This window comes from Lepidochelys kempii, chromosome 7 (assembly GCF_965140265.1).
Source record: "Lepidochelys kempii isolate rLepKem1 chromosome 7, rLepKem1.hap2, whole genome shotgun sequence".
In the NCBI taxonomy this organism is placed as follows: domain Eukaryota; kingdom Metazoa; phylum Chordata; order Testudines; family Cheloniidae; genus Lepidochelys; species Lepidochelys kempii.
Window position 1 is genome coordinate 59,292,669 of NC_133262.1, and position 15,439 is coordinate 59,308,107.

General features: G+C 45.9%; 1 protein-coding gene across 16 annotated transcripts in view; it reads left to right on the forward strand.

Moving 5' to 3' along the window:
• WDFY4 (WDFY family member 4) overlaps positions 1–15,439 on the forward strand; it is a 247,143-nt gene that overhangs the window by 71,398 nt on the left and 160,306 nt on the right. For 15 of the 16 annotated variants that reach the window (XM_073353062.1, XM_073353061.1, XM_073353064.1 and 12 more), the window contains 5 exons: positions 9,302–9,516; positions 11,107–11,219; positions 12,633–12,840; positions 13,205–13,281; positions 14,290–14,508. In XM_073353062.1, the coding sequence (XP_073209163.1) occupies positions 9,302–9,516; positions 11,107–11,219; positions 12,633–12,840; positions 13,205–13,281; positions 14,290–14,508 (832 nt within the window). Of the gene's footprint in view, positions 1–8,991; positions 9,203–9,301; positions 9,517–11,106; positions 11,220–12,632; positions 12,841–13,204; positions 13,282–14,289; positions 14,509–15,439 lie in introns of those variants that run through there. The other variant, XM_073353076.1, reaches the window with a different exon arrangement.

Below are 15,439 nucleotides of genomic sequence, written 5' to 3' on the forward strand. Positions count from 1 at the left end.
CAGTCCAGCTTCATATACAAATCCTTCCATTTCACCAAAGAGGGGAACCAGCAAGCACTGCTCTGCAGAAGCATTAGTGGAGCTCAATAAACATTAATGCATTCTGATTCTGACCTAAGGAAATAGGATCCATTCCCAGTTGGATTTGCTGCTTCTTGGTGACCTTTATCAGACCAAAGCAGTGATTTGCTGAAGTAACACTGAGCATGTCAATGTACTGAGAGTGATAATAAGTAGCAAGACAGACAGGAGACTCGATCTCACACAGCAGCCTATTCTTCTGACCTGACCAGTATGACAATTAACAGCTGATGAGAATAGATCTGTGGTTGTGTGTTGCAGTCATCTCTACTGGCAATTAAAAAAACATATGGATGTCAAATGAGACATGAAAATTTGCTAAAAGCCCTTAAAAAAAAAAAGGCAGAGGTGCTGTTTGAGTCTTTAAAGGAAATTTATCGAGCATCACTCATGTGAACACTCAACCCTGGTGCTTTTGCAAACTGTGTCCATTCATTGTAATGACCCCGTTTATGCAAAGCAAATATTCTCTTTCCTTAAATGCAAAATCATCAGTGTCAAAATGAAATTGATGCCTATTTGGAAAGCTAACGGCAAAATAAACTTATTTACCGTCCCCCCTAAGCAAGCTTTGTGGCGCAGGGCATTTGCCACAGAAAGATATTTATATTGAACTTTTACATATTGCTTCTCCTCTTTAAAGTTATCTCGGCATTTCCTGCTTTCTGGATGATTTCCCAGGATGAAGCCTCTCAGATGCCAGAAGTGTCACTGCCGGGCCTGGTCTTTGTGACGTCACAGAAAGATGCATTCCGTGCTCTTGTCAGTGAACCAGGAAGTACAAAGAATGTATTTCCTGGGGGGAACAACACTTTTTAAAATGTATTCCTGTGCTGAATGTTCCTCGTGATCAGTTTGTAGAGTCGTTCAGTGATGACTGGAGGTGGAGGAGTTGACTCCTTCATTCAAAACCTGTCACACAGTTCATCATTTAACCAATCTTACAGATTAGCTTTATCTCCGCAGTCTGAGTTTGGCCCAGTTTTCCATTTTGTGCTGCAATTACCTTTAGCAGGTCTCTCTCGTGATCAGGTTGTATTTGGGAGCTTGTGTGTGACTCGGTTGTATGGATAGGGGAAGAAGGCTGTGCATTCTCAAAAGATTGTGCTGACTCCCTCACTCCAAGCATACTGAGATCCAGAGAGACAGACAGTGGTTGTTTTAATACCTACTTGCATCTTACCCAGTGGTGCTGCTTTTAGGCCTTTTCTCACTACTTTGCCTTTGGAGGTAGTCCTTGATTTAACCGAAACTAAATGGTTTGCACTTGTTGCTAACTTTCATAGCAGGGCACTTCACAAAAACTGCACAATTGCACTTTCCAAGTAGTGAATTGCTGCTTATAACGTTGTGGCAATGTCATAATTAGCCACTTTCATGTTTCATGAGTTATGTTTTGATATTTGACACTTCTCACCCCATAAGCATTTACTATTATTATTTATATTACAGTAGCACCTCGAGGACCACAACCAAGATCGGGGCCTATTCTGCTATAGCCTATACACAGGCACATAGTAATAGATTGTGAACCCTCTAGGGTCAGAGACTATCTCAATAGACAAGACAAAGGGAAGTGGGGGACGCAGAAGCCCAAAGTTGGGAAGTGACCTGCACAGTAATGACAGAGCAAAGACTAGAACTCAGCTCTCCTAGCTCCTACTCCAGTACTTTCTCCACTATACTGCCTTTTTAAAAAGAAGAAGGTGTGATTTAAAGTGTCATTATCATAGAACCATATAATGGAGGGCTGGAAGGGACTGGGAGAGGTCATCTTGTACAGCCCCCTGCGCTGAGCCAGGACCAAGTAAACCTAGACTGTTCCTGCCAGGTGTTTGTCCAGCCTGTTCTTAATAACCTTCAGTGACGGGGATTCCACACCCCCCATTATAGCATCTATATTCTATTATAATCTCTGTTCTCATGGGGTAGCATTTTACACTGGTGCAAGTGACCAGGGGTGCTGGAACAATGTGTGTAGTGGGGGTGCTGAGAGCCACTGAAACCCTCTATATGATGGAAACCACAGGAGGTGTGGCAGCCCCCCCCCAGGATCTGTAGTTCCAGCACCTATGTAAATGACTACCCAAGATGCAAAGCAAATGAAGGATCTAGCCCTAAGTCACAGAGTTCAAGGCCATAAGGGACACCCCAGATCATCTAGGCAGCAGTGTCCAATAGAAATTCGATGCTAGCCACGCTTGTGGTTTTGAATTTTTCTTATTAGCTACATTATAAAAAAGCCACATGCATTAGCCACAATTCAATAGCCTATTAGCCACATGTGGCTAGTGGCGAACGTATTGGACACCGCTGATCTAGAGTGACTTGCCTAAGCAGAGCCAAGAACTGAATCCAGATCTTCCCTATCCAGAGCTAACCACAAGGTTACCCTCCCCCTCTAGCATTGATCTCTTCTTCCTGGGGATGTATGTAGAGGCTGTATCCTTCCTTGCTGCCATTCTCATTTGGACTTGCTGGGCTCCCTTTAATTCTATGTTTATACATTAATTTTAAAAAGTCAATTGCAGATGAGAGAAACCAACAGCCAGGTGTCCTGCATGTAGAAGATGGGTTTAGGCAGCATTAATAATGGAGTAGCTGAGGGACAGAGAAGGACCTACCTGGCTGCTCTGAATCAGGGGTATCTTACTGTTCTTATTAAGCTGTTGAATTGTCTCGGATTGCCAGACACAGTTAGTGGGGTGGGAGTGCTAAGGGGTAGATATCTCCCCTCCCATGTGGAAAAGGAGATCAGCTGCTGTGATAGCACAATTTCTTTGGAGTCCTTCGAAACTCTTCTCTGGGCCTGGAATCTGTGTGTGTGCCGAGGGGGTGGGAGTGGTGAAATGGTCTGGGTGGAGGCACATCATCTTCTCTGTTAATGCCATAGCATTCCTTAGCTTATGGTAATACACTCTTTAAGGGGTCCCCAAGGCATCTGAGGTCAGGGTTCAATTCCTCCTTTGGAGCTGCACTGCCAGGGCCTGCAGAGAGATGTGCCTGGGGCACAGAGCTGGACAGATGCATGGGCTGGGGAGATCGGCAGGGTGTGGGGGCAGGTCCTGCAGCCTGTTTTGGGGAGCTGGGAGCCAAATCTTCCTCTCGAGCACCCTCCCTCCCCTGCCAAAGGCTTTACCCTTGAAGGAGGGGAGCTGATCCAGCTGACTTGTCCGGCTTTGAGAGATGTCCATGCAAAGATGTCATAGCATCTGGAGGGCTGCAGGATTGACTTAACATGAGATTCTCTGTGTAGATGCTGTCCCAACTGTAACAGAACAAAAAACCTGCAGGCTGTCTGCACATCATCTCACTGTGCTGCTCTGACCCTGGTGCAGTGTAATGTGCTCGTCACACTCTCTCCATAAAAACCATCCAAACTCTCTGGAATCACCCAAACTCTCAGAAATGTACATTTGCTTAAAAATCAGGCTCCAACTATGGAATCTTCCAAGAAACCCTAGCAAACTATGCAGAAATGTTCTCTTTTTGCTGCGCCTTTCATCCAGAAAGATCCTACCAGGTTTTACTGACTGTATATCAGGACCACTACATCCACCTATCAGGCCAGACTCAGAGGTCTGATGGCACAGCACTACACAAGAATTTAGAACACAGTGTGGAGAAGACAGTATTCAGCCGAGTCTGCAGGAGGATGTTAGGGAAGCAGAATGTAATTCAATGAGTTAGACTTTGGGCAGGACCCCAGAGTTAATACCTCTGCCCTTAACTTTCCAAGAGGTCTTGATTGCCTTGATTACTAATGGTTAAGTCCCCAGTTGTACATCTCTTCCAAAAGGCAGCACTGCTAGCATTCTTAGCACCAGGATGGTTCGATGCTGATTCTGGGGCTGGGAGGGACATCATCGACTGATTCCCCAACAGGAATTACTGCAGCCCAAAGAGACACCTTTCATCCTAGCCCTGACTCCCGCTTAGAGTGTGAGATTCAGTACAAGGTGGAATGGCTGCAAGGCAGTCCCAGCAGCCCTTATCTCAGTGCTGATCTAGACTCTGAAGCTGTGGTGCAAGCCATGCCATTTCTTTAAAAGCTCACTCCAGAACTTCTCAGGAACTGTGCTGGGTGCAGGACCCTCTGGAACAGGAAAGAGCCCCAGGAGCACATGGGTGAAAAAGCAAGGTAGAAATGGTTCATTCAAAGAAGTCAGACAAGCCATCTTTGTATCTATATGGAAGCGAAGTATATACAATTCATAGTGCCTACTTCCTGCTCCCCCTTCTCACCACACATGGATGCTGCAAGCCATAACGTATGGCTTCAGTTGCACTGTGGCATGACAGAGCCCAGTTCTGCAAGCATTCACTCAAGCAGTTCTTACTCATTAATACCAATGGGTAAGCTCCTAATTAGTAAGCTGTTGTGCTAGAGAGGGACTGTGTCTCATGGCTGCAACAGGGGACTCAAGTTCTGGGTTCTTGTCCCAATTCTGGCAGTCCTGGCTTGGTGTGACTTACTCGCTCTGGGTAATATTTTCAAAAGCACGTAAGTGAGTTAGGAGCCTACGTCTCATTGAAAGTCAGTGTGTTAGGCTCCTACAAATGGGATTGTCAAAGGTGCCGGGTGCTTAACTCTCAATAATTTCCAGGGCAGTTAGGCACCATAGCTGCTTTTGAAAATCCCTCTATAAGTGCATCAATGAGATATAGCATCAAATAGTACCTCCCTCAAGGGTGTGTTGGGAAGTTACTCAATGAATGTGTGCAAAGGGCTTTGAGTTCCTTGAATGAGAGGTGCTAGGGGAGTGCAAGATTTATTTGTTTTTTGTGGGTCTATGCCTATCTCATTTTTAAGCCCAAGGGGACCGTATCCTGTCAAAATGAATCCACACTTTGAACCTTTTGAGGCATTTGTCTGTCCCCTAACAAACCGACATCATTTGGAAGAGAGAGAAATTCAACTACCAAGTTTTGAAGCGATGAATTGTTAGAAGGAGGAAGCTGGGACTACTTAAGAATGTCGGGCAAATTACTAGATGACATTTTGCCCTCAGACTTTAATCTGATGCAGAGCTGTGAGCCCTGCTGTGTTCTAATTGAACCTCCAGTTCCCTGACTCATGGTGCAAGTAATATGTGTTAGGAAAATCAATCCATGTATATGGGGAAATGTAGACTGGTTTCCTGCCACCATTAACGTTTTCACTAAAAAAACATTTTACTGGAACTAATATTCCTGAAAACAGCACATTTTATTCAAAACAAGGCAATCTCGATATTGACAGCGCTGCTGTGATAATGAGAACAATCAATTTTTTTGTACTCCATTATGGTTCTATTGGATTTATTTTGGAGTAAACCTATAGTTTCACTTAGCCAAGATCTGTATCTTTTTTATCTTTTTTTCAACTTTACGCAGATTGTAAATAATAATTTGTTTTCATCCCGTGGAAGAGTAAGTGAAAAAACGGCAATAAAAATATAAAAGAGTTATAAACTAGACATTCATTTCCACAGCTCACCCAGTCCTCTTGCTAGAAGAAGAGAAATGTGTATTGGATCCGGAAGGGATCTTATAAGTGTAGTGAGAGAATATACGTTTCTGCTTGTGTAAAGATAAAAGAATAAATCATTGAGATTTAGAGCTAGATTTCTAAAGAGCTTAATTTCCATTGAGACACCAAAATAAGGGGGCAGATTGTCCGGAAGGCTCTGCAGGTTGGGTGCTGGGAGCTGTCTTGAAAATCTGGCCATTAATGTTGCAGTGGGGGCTGCCAGGTGGGTGCTCAGCACTTTTGAAAATCTGACCCTAATTTAGGGTGCCTGAATGGGAGCTGAGCTCAGGCCCTGATAGTGGGCATTGAACATGTCAAATTCCAGCCCTGAGCACTTCAGAATCTAGCCTACATGGTCAAAGATGTGAATCTCCTCTTACTTATACCAGTGTTATACCAGTCTACTTCACAGTGAGCCTGGTGGAGTTATTTCCAATTAACATTGCAAGATCAAGCCCAGAATGTGGACATCAGCTACATTTTCTGCATGTCTGATGTCATCGGAATCTTGTGCATATGCTCAGGGTTCAGCTGATCGCCATATTTGGGGTCGGGAAGGAATTTTCCTCCAGGGCAGATTGGAAGACGCCCTGGGGGTTTTTCGCCTTCCTTTGTAGCATGGGGCACGGGTCACTTGCTGGAGGATTCTCTGCACCTTGAAGTCTTTAAACCATGATTTGAGGACTTCAATAGCTCAGACATAGGTGAGAGGTTTATCACAGGAGTGGGTGGGTGAGATTCTGTGTCCTGCGTTGTGCAGGAGGTCAGACTAGATGATCATAATGGTCCCTTCTGACCTTAATATCTATGAATCTATGTCATCATCTGTAATTCTTTACTACATAAAGTTTGTATTAACTATTTCCCTCAACAATATTTAACACATCCAAATGCTTCTCCTGTGAGAAATGCCCCAATCTTACAAAGATTTATGGTGATATATACTATATACAGTTACTCCTACAGAGTCCACTTGGGTCTCTGGGCCTTCCTACATCCTGGCTGGCCTACAAGCTGCTTTAAAAATCAACACAAATTCAGTTTTTTAAAAAGTGCTTAAGAACAACTGAAGGCCTCCATTCAGCAAAGCACTTAAGCGGTGCTTAAAGTTAAGCAGGTGCTGAAGATTTTTACTGGATCAAGGCCTTAATTCATGGTTGTTTCTAAAGCACTGAGTAGGTCACATTAAGAAAAGGAGTACTTGTGGCACCTTAGAGACTAACCAATTTATTTGAGCGTAAGCTTTCGTGAGCTACAGCTCACTTCATCGGATGCATACTGTGGAAAGTATAGAAGATCTTTTTATACACACAAAGCATGAAAAAACAGGTGTTTACCACTACAAAAGGTTTTCTCTCCCCCCACCCCACTCTCCTGCTGGTAATAGGTTATCTAAAGTGATCACTCTCCTTACAGTGTGTATGATAATCAAGGTGGGCCATTTCCAGCACAAATCCAGGGTTTAACAAGAACGTCTGAGGAAGTGGGGGGGAGTAGGAAAAAACAAGGGGAAATAGGTTACCTTGCATAATGACTTAGCCACTCCCAGTCTCTATTCAAGCCTAAGTTAATTGTATCCAATTTGCAGATGAATTCCAATTCAACAGTCTCTCGCTGGAGTCTGGTTTTGAAGTTTTTTTTGTTGTAATATCACAACTTTCATGTCTGTAATCGCGTGACCAGAGAGATTGAAGTATTCTCCGACTGGTTTATGAATGTTATAATTCTTGACATGTGATTTGTGTCCATTTATTCTTTTACGTAGAGACTGTCCAGTTTGACCAATGTACATGGCAGAGGGGCATTGCTGGCACATGGTGGCATATATCACGTTGGTGGATGTGCAGGTGAACGAGCCTCTGATAGTGTGGCTGATGTTATTAGGCCCTGTGATGGTGTCCCCTGAATAGCTATGTGGGCACAGTTGGGAACGGGCTTTGTTGCAAGGATAGGTTCCTGGGTTAGTGGTTCTGTTGTGTGGTGTGTGGTTGCTGGTGAGTATTTGCTTCAGGTTGGGGGGCTGTCTGTAGGCAAGGACTGGCCTGTCTCCCAAGATTTGTGAGAGTGTTGGGTCATCCTTCAGGATAGGTTGTAGATCCTTAATAATGCGTTGGAGGGGTTTTAGTTGGGGGCTGAAGGTAACGGCTAGTGGCGTTCTGTTATTTTCTTTGTTAGGCCTGTCTTGTAGTAGATGACTTCTGGGAACTCTTCTGGCTCTATCAATCTGTTTCTTCACTTCCACAGGTGGGTATTGTAGTTGTAAGAATGCTTGATAGAGATCTTGTAGGTGTTTGTCTCTGTCTGAGGGGTTGGAGCAAATGCGGTTGTATCATAGAGCTTGGCTGTAGACAATGGATCATGTGGTGTGGTCAGGGTGAAAGCTGGAAGCATGTAGGTAGGAATAGCGGTCAGTAGGTTTCCGGTATAGGGTGGTGTTTATGTGACCATTGTTTATTAGCACTGTAGTGTCCAGGAAGTGGATCTCTTGTGTGGACTGGACCAGGCTGAGGTTGATGGTGGAATGGAAATTGTTGAAATCATGGTGGAATTCCTCAAGGGCTTCTTTTCCATGGGTCCAGATAATGAAGATGTCATCAATATAGCGCAAGTAGAGTAGGGGCGTTAGGGGACGAGAGCTGAGGAAGCGTTGTTCTAAGTCAGCCATAAAAATGTTGGCATACTGTGGGGCCACGCGGGTACCCATAGCAGTGCCACTGATTTGAAGGTATACATTGTCCCCAAATGTAAAATAGTTATGGGTAAGGACAAAGTCACAAAGTTCAGCCACCAGGTTAGCCGTGACATTATCGGGGATAGTGTTCTTGACGGCTTGTAGTCCATCTTTGTGTGGAATGTTGGTGTAGAGGGCTTCTACATCCGTAGAGGGCTTCTACATCCATAGGGGCCAGGATGGTGTTATCAGGAAGATCACCGATGGATTGTAGTTTCCTCAGGAAGTCAGTGGTGTCTTGAAGGTAGCTGGGAGTGCTGGTTGCGTAGGGTCTGAGGAGGGAGTCTACATAGCCAGACAATCCTGCTGCCAGGGTGCCAATGCAGGAGAGTGGGGTGGGGGGAGAGAAAATCTTTTGTAGTGGTAAACACCCATTTTTCATGCTTTGTGTGTATAAAAAGATCTTCTACACTTTCCACAGTATGCATCCGATGAAGTGAGCTGTAGCTCACGAAAGCTTATGCTCAAATAAATTGGTTAGTCTCTAAGGTGCCACAAGTACTCCTTTTCTTTTTGCGAATACAGACTAACACGGCTGTTACTCTGACATAGGTCACATTAGTGTGACTGCCCATGTGCTTAAAGTTAAGCATGTGCTTACATGCTTTGCTGGATCATGCCCTGTGTATCGTGAGAGAGCAAGTGGTGTTATCTCTGTCTTATACAGGGGAACTGACTGACTTCTACCTTAGTCCCTTCACAAACATGGTGTTTCTGCAAGAGATCTTGACCACAGATGACTGAGCAGTAGTCAGATGGGAGAAGATGGCTGGGCTCTCCTGATGCTGAATTTTATGGCACAGCCACTAATGGATTTAATCAAAGCAGCATTGCTGTAGACGCCGATCCTGCAAGCTGCTGCTCTTGGGTGGACCTCTGCAGCTCTCTGGAGCCCATTGAAATCAAGGATCCACATGGAGCCAGTCTGTGGAGTTAGGGTCTCAGGCACACTGACACCAGCCCTCTCTTTGTTTTAGCTTTCCCAGGAAATCCAATGCGCTGTGGCCGATCACGTCCAGTCCTTGGTGAAATCGGAGAAGAGCCGTCAGGTGATGTGCGCATCCGGCTTGCTGAGCACCATCATAACCTCCTGTCAGCATGCTCTGAACAATGACAGCCACCCATTGCACCTGCCTCTCATCAGGATTTTTGAGAAGCTGGCCTCACAATCCATTGAGCCAGATGTATTAAGGTACCGGATCTGTATTTAGCAAAGTGGTTTTATAGTGTCTTTCTGCACTAAGGCTGTGGATCCTTTAAGGAAATAGACTAACACAAACTAGCACTGTGATTCAGCAAGACACTTCACCCAGCTGGGACACCCCACAGGGTGAAAGTTAGGGACATGCTTGAATAAATTGCAGAATTGGGACCTAGGGTAGTAAATCTTAGCATTTCTGTAGAACCTTCCACCCAGGGATCTCAAAGCACTTGACAGATGTTAATTAATTAAAGAAGTGCAGTACACCTAGGAGGAAAGGATTATTTTCCTGTTTTTCAGATGGGGAAACTGAGGTGCAAAGAGATGCATCGATTTTCCCACATTTGCGCACACTGTCAAAGACAGACCCAGGAGTCATATTGCTCAGTCTCTTGCTCACATCAATAGACCACACAGTCTCCAATAAAGCTAACAAAGGCCAGTGTGGCGTGGGCTTTGGAAGGAGTGGAGTGCAGGCTGGGTTTGAATGCGCACCACAAATTTGTCCAGATTCTCCGAACATCTTGTCCAAAGCTGAGCTGTAGATTGTTTTCTTGTGAGATTTCTAAAGCTTCCTCCTTCTGGTTTGGCTGGAAATTCAGCTTTTCTCATGGCACTGTGGAACTTCGTCTGCAAATCGCAGCCAGCACCAGACAAAGCAAAGATCTGGGAGAGAGAAAAATATTGGGGAAGATATAACCAGCCTTGTGGTGCTAATATTAGGGATGTTGAAATCCGCGACTCCATCACATCATATCTGAAATGCAGAGGATAATCAAGAGGCAACTGATTTTTTTTAAGGATTTAGGGGACACCTGGTTTTAGGAATGTCTTCCTTTAAGAGTGTCAGGTGGCTTGCAAGATCCTTATGAAATCAGTGGCCTCTTGATTATCCTTTGCATTTCAGATATGGTGTGGTGGTGTTACTGATTTAAACTCATGCCCAGGCCGGTGTACACATAGGCTTTTCTGCAGAGCTGGTAAAACAGCTTTCTTTCTTTCTTTCTTTCTTTCTTTCTTTCTTTCTTTCTTTCTTTCTTTCTTTCTTTCTTTCTTTCTTTCTTTCTTTCTTTCTTTCTTTCTTTCTTTCTTTCTTTCTTTCTTTCTTTCTTTCTTTCTTTCTTTCTTTCTTTCTTTCTTTCTTTCTTTCTTTCTTTCTTTCTTTCTTTTTAAACCAAAAAATAAGAGAAAATCCATTTATTTCATTCCATTTGAAACTTTTCCAGGAATTTTTGAAAAAAAGAAATTTGATGAAAACAATGAATATGAAGATTTTTGTTTTGTTTCAAATGTGGATTCCCCCCTCGCCCCCCCAATAAAAAACAAGTTAAGAAAGTGAGGGATAAAAGAAGATGAAACAAACAATGTTTTCTTTAATTTTGGAAAATGTTGATTCCGCCAAAAAGCCATTCTTTTGTGTGGGGAAAAGCTTTAGAGTGTGATTTCTATTTTTTGTCCCACTCTGCCTTTCAAAGTAAAGTTGGCCTCACTAGCTAGAAGGCAGTAACCTCAGGGCTTTGCTGTGTATGCATTGATGGCAGTGCTCCCATATATCCTATACAAAGGTGTTTGTGTTCTCAGGCAGTTCCTCTGGCTTGGGACCCCTCCGCCAGCCATGACTGGGGCGTGCGAAAACCCGGCTAAGACTCCATTGTATCAAGAGACTAGTTTGTGTAAAGCAGCTTGCAGTGAAGGTGAGAGCAGCAGCGTGGAGAATGGAGTTGGTATTCCGGGTGCGCATGCTGGGGAAGGAAAGCTGCTGCCAGACCTACTTGCTGAGAAGCCAGGCACAGCGCAGATCTAGCGTGCCAGAGAACATTAGTCTCTAGAGTGGGCCACTGTGACAAACTGGCATGTTGATCAACAGCAGGAGCTGAGCCAAGAGTGTTCAGAGCTCAAAGCCGAGGTTTGATAGCTTGAGCTCATGATAGACTCTGTCCCTGAGGCTGTGATAAACTCAAATCCTCACACAGAGTGGGATGCTGACCGGTGGTTTACACTAGCTCATCCAGCAGTGCTCCCCAAAGGTGTATGGCCTACTGGGCTGGGGGCATGAGCATACCTGCCTTCTCCTGTGGATCTAGAGGGAGTGCATCTATACGGAGCATTATTCACTTCAGGCAGCACACGCCCTGTGCTCCTCACTGGTACAAAACCATAATGATAGAATTCCCACCCCATACACGTGTTTTGCACATGCGCCAGTAACTCCATAAGGGGCAGGGTGGTGGAGAACCAGCCCCACAAGTTCTGCACAGGCACAAACTCAGCACTCACCTGCCCGTTGGGTTTAGCCCTTCAGCTATTGAATGATGGAGGTGGGGAAAGGAACCAGCAGGGTTAGGCACCTGCCCCAAGGAGGAAGAGGGCAGGGAAGTGCACTCCTACCTGAGGAGCTATGTTGGGGAAGAAGAGCTGCTTCTCAGAGCTCTTCTCGCAGACCTCACCTACGACTGGGGGACGCTTTTGTCTGAAACTTTTTTCGCTGACCAATGCAGGTTTGTTGACACTGAAATACTCTGTGAATTTGTGCACCAAACCGTTTGTATAAAACCAAAAAAAAAACCCTACCACCACCGCCGGCTCCTTCTCCCCCCACCCTGCCCGTCCCCCATGGCAACGTTTTGATTTTTCAGTTTGAACCAATGTTTCTTTTCAAAATTTCCTTTAATTTTATTTCAAAGTTCAAAAACATTCAAGAAACGTTGACATCAAAATCAAAAGTTTCAGTTTTGTCCAAACAAAACGTTTCGTCTGATCTGAAAGGAAACTTGTTTTGGCTTTTTTTCGATTTGCTGCAAAAAATTTAAAATTTCATTTTCTGTTCAATGTGAAAAAATGTGTGTTTTTTCTGATTTTGCAAAATTGCTGACTGACTGAACAATGCATCATTCCCCCAGCTCCACTCCTATTTCACCCCCCACACCCTCTGCAGCACCAGAAAGATTTCTGCAGCCCACTGAGGACTAATTGAGCTTAGAGGGGGAAGCCGTGACTGATCAGATACATGCTTTGTGGCTGCAATCAATGAATTGGAAAGAAGCATGCTACAGAATGGAAGCAATGACAGCACTGTGCATTGCTAATGATGGGCTTTATTGTCGTAGATTCAGGAGCAGCCGTACCAGACAATCCTGTGGTTACTCAGCTAGCCACGCGGAACACCAGTTCCCCACGGGCGTCCAGGGGCTCTGCGATGGCTCTCCAGACATCTATGAGTCTCATCTCCATGACGTCGCCGCGGAACTTCCAGCCACACAGCACTTCCTTGGCACCGTCCTTCGTGGAGTTCGACATGTCCCCTGAGGGATACGGGTATTGCTGCGATTCATGCTGCTTTTTGTATCACTTTACAGAGCCTCCAGTCTCTTATTTTGGACCAAACAAGAGAGTCATAGCAGATCCTCCTGCTCCCATAATTCCCCTCCGTGCAGCACTGCTAGCAACTCATACAGTCTACCCACAGCCCTCCTAGTGATCCTGCATTGGCCCCTGGAGGATATGCTAGGTCCCCTCCATCTCTGCCATGCTCTTACCCTCATCATCAGCCTGGACCCACTGAGGGGCTGAGGCTGCAGGATTGTAGTCAGTGGGAGGTTGGCGTGCGGAAAGAGCACAGAGCCAGGTCCTTAATAGCTCGCTGAGACAGGCTTGAATTTCTGCTTTCTTTGTTTTGCAGCTGTTTGTTCCTCCCCACGCTCTCCACTGTGATGGGCCCCAATGTGGAACACTCCATCTCAGGAGGGATTGGAATGGGTAGGTACCTGCTGGTTCACATGGAGCCTTCTGAGAAAGATGAACATAGCCCTCCTGTTCTCAGGCATCCTGCGGTAGCCAGAGATGGCCGCATACAAGACCACTGCTTCAACACCCTCCCAACTCTTGCCTCAGATTCAGCTCTGAGGTATAGAGCTCAGGCCTCTCTCTGCAACAGGCCACGCTGCAACATCTGCTCTGACTGTTAGGAGTAAAGGGGTGGCTTAAGGCAGGGCAGATACCAGGAAAACACTCTAACAGGTGAGATCCATTAGACTGTGGGATAATCCCCCAGAGGAAGGGACAGAAGCTGCATCACTTGAAACATTTAAAACTAGGCTGGATAAAACACTTGGAAACATCCTGTCTGTAAGAATCTTGCATTGGCCCCTGGAGGATCTGCTAGGTCTCCTCCATCTCTGACCTCTAGAATTCTCTGAACTCTGGGGAAGCTCGGTTCCAATTCCAGATCTGGACTCCCCCCACAGGAGGCAAACCTCTAAGTGTCTCTCTCCTTAGTCAGTGGCCTGGTGACCCCATTTCTCTTCAGGTTTCAGAGTAGCAGCCATGTTAGTCTGTAGCCGCAAAAAGAACAGGAGTACTTGTGGCACCTTAGAGACTAACAAATTTTTTAGAGCATAAGCTTTCATGTATCCCATGAAAGCTTATGCTCTAATAAATTTGTTAGTCTCTAAGGTGCCACATTTCTCTTCAGTTAATCCTGGCCCACACACATCCTGTCTGGCACAATAGTAAGAGAGGCAGTGCTGTCTAGTAGGGGGGAGTGGGGGGACTTGGAATTAAAGCTCCTGGATTCCACAGTTACTGCTTCCACTTACATGCTGGGGTACTTCAGAGAAGTCATTTGACTGCTCTGTGCCTCACAGGGCTCTAGATTAATATTTGAAAAGGGCTCTGAGATCCTCAGATGAAAGGAACAAAACCCTGTTGTTAGGGACGGGGCAGGGGAGCCTGTTTCCTCACATTCATTTCGTTTCCTTCCTGCAGGTGCTAGACTGTTCCCACCCTCGGGCGGCCTGACTGTCTCCTCCTGGTTCCTGGTCAGCAGGTTCTGCTCTGCCCGTGATGCCCACCGCCTGCGCTTCCTCACCGTGGTGCGGCACATGTCGAGGATGGAGCAGGAGTTTGTCTGCTTTGCTGTCAGCTTCTCCCCCACAGACCGCTCCTTGGTCATCTCTACAGAGGAAGTGGAGTTCCAGCCACTGGGTAAAGCTTTCCACGGTCAGCCGCTGGGCACCACAAGGCCAGGGCCTCAGTCATTCGGCGGAACTAGATATTTAAAGGGCAATCTCTACTTTCCTTTTAAAAAGGAATTCTAGCCCTCTGCCTTGGAAAGAGCATTGGAAAACAGAAACAGCTATCCACTAATCACTGGGGTCGAAAGGGAAAAGGAGTGGAAGGGTGGGGGACCAAAGATCCCTTCCCCCTCTTACCTGTATCTATTTATCTCTGGGTTCTGTACTGCCACCCATCACTGCAGCATCAGACGCCTGTATTCACAAAGGGACTTCAGCATTATGATGCTGGGTGTCGCAAGGCTTAACTTCCTGGCGCCTAGAAAATCCTGCAAAGCCTGAGTTGAGGCACCTCCGCTCCCTAGACAGTAAATGGGGAGAGACAGCCCCCTTTGACAGTGATTCACAAAACCCAGTGCACTAGGCAGCTCCTTGCCTAAGCCAGCCAATGGGAAGGGCCAACAAAAACGCTGTGCACTGAGCCTGTGGGGATAGGTGCCTACATCTGGGCTGCAGGGCGGCACCTAGCTCTGCTTGTGATCCACAATGCAGGAACCTTCTTTGGAGTTAGGCATCTCAGGAGCTCTGAAAAGGAAGCTGGGGGGGGGGTCACACGCTGTGGTGGATGATGCTGGATGACCTCCCTCATTATTTTTAGCCTCATGGTTGGGGTACTCACCTGGGATGTGGGATTCCCCTCATTCAAGCCCGTCCCCTCCCCCACCCCCCCGATGAGGAGAAGGGATTTGTACAGGGATCTGCCCTCATCACTGTGCCATGGGATACTGTGATGTGCGGTCTTTCAGTCTCTCCCACGGAAGCTGTTCCATTGTGGATACAAGTTACAAGGGAGGCCCTCCTCCCCTCCCTGATCTGGGAGGCGATCTCTGAGCATGCCCTCC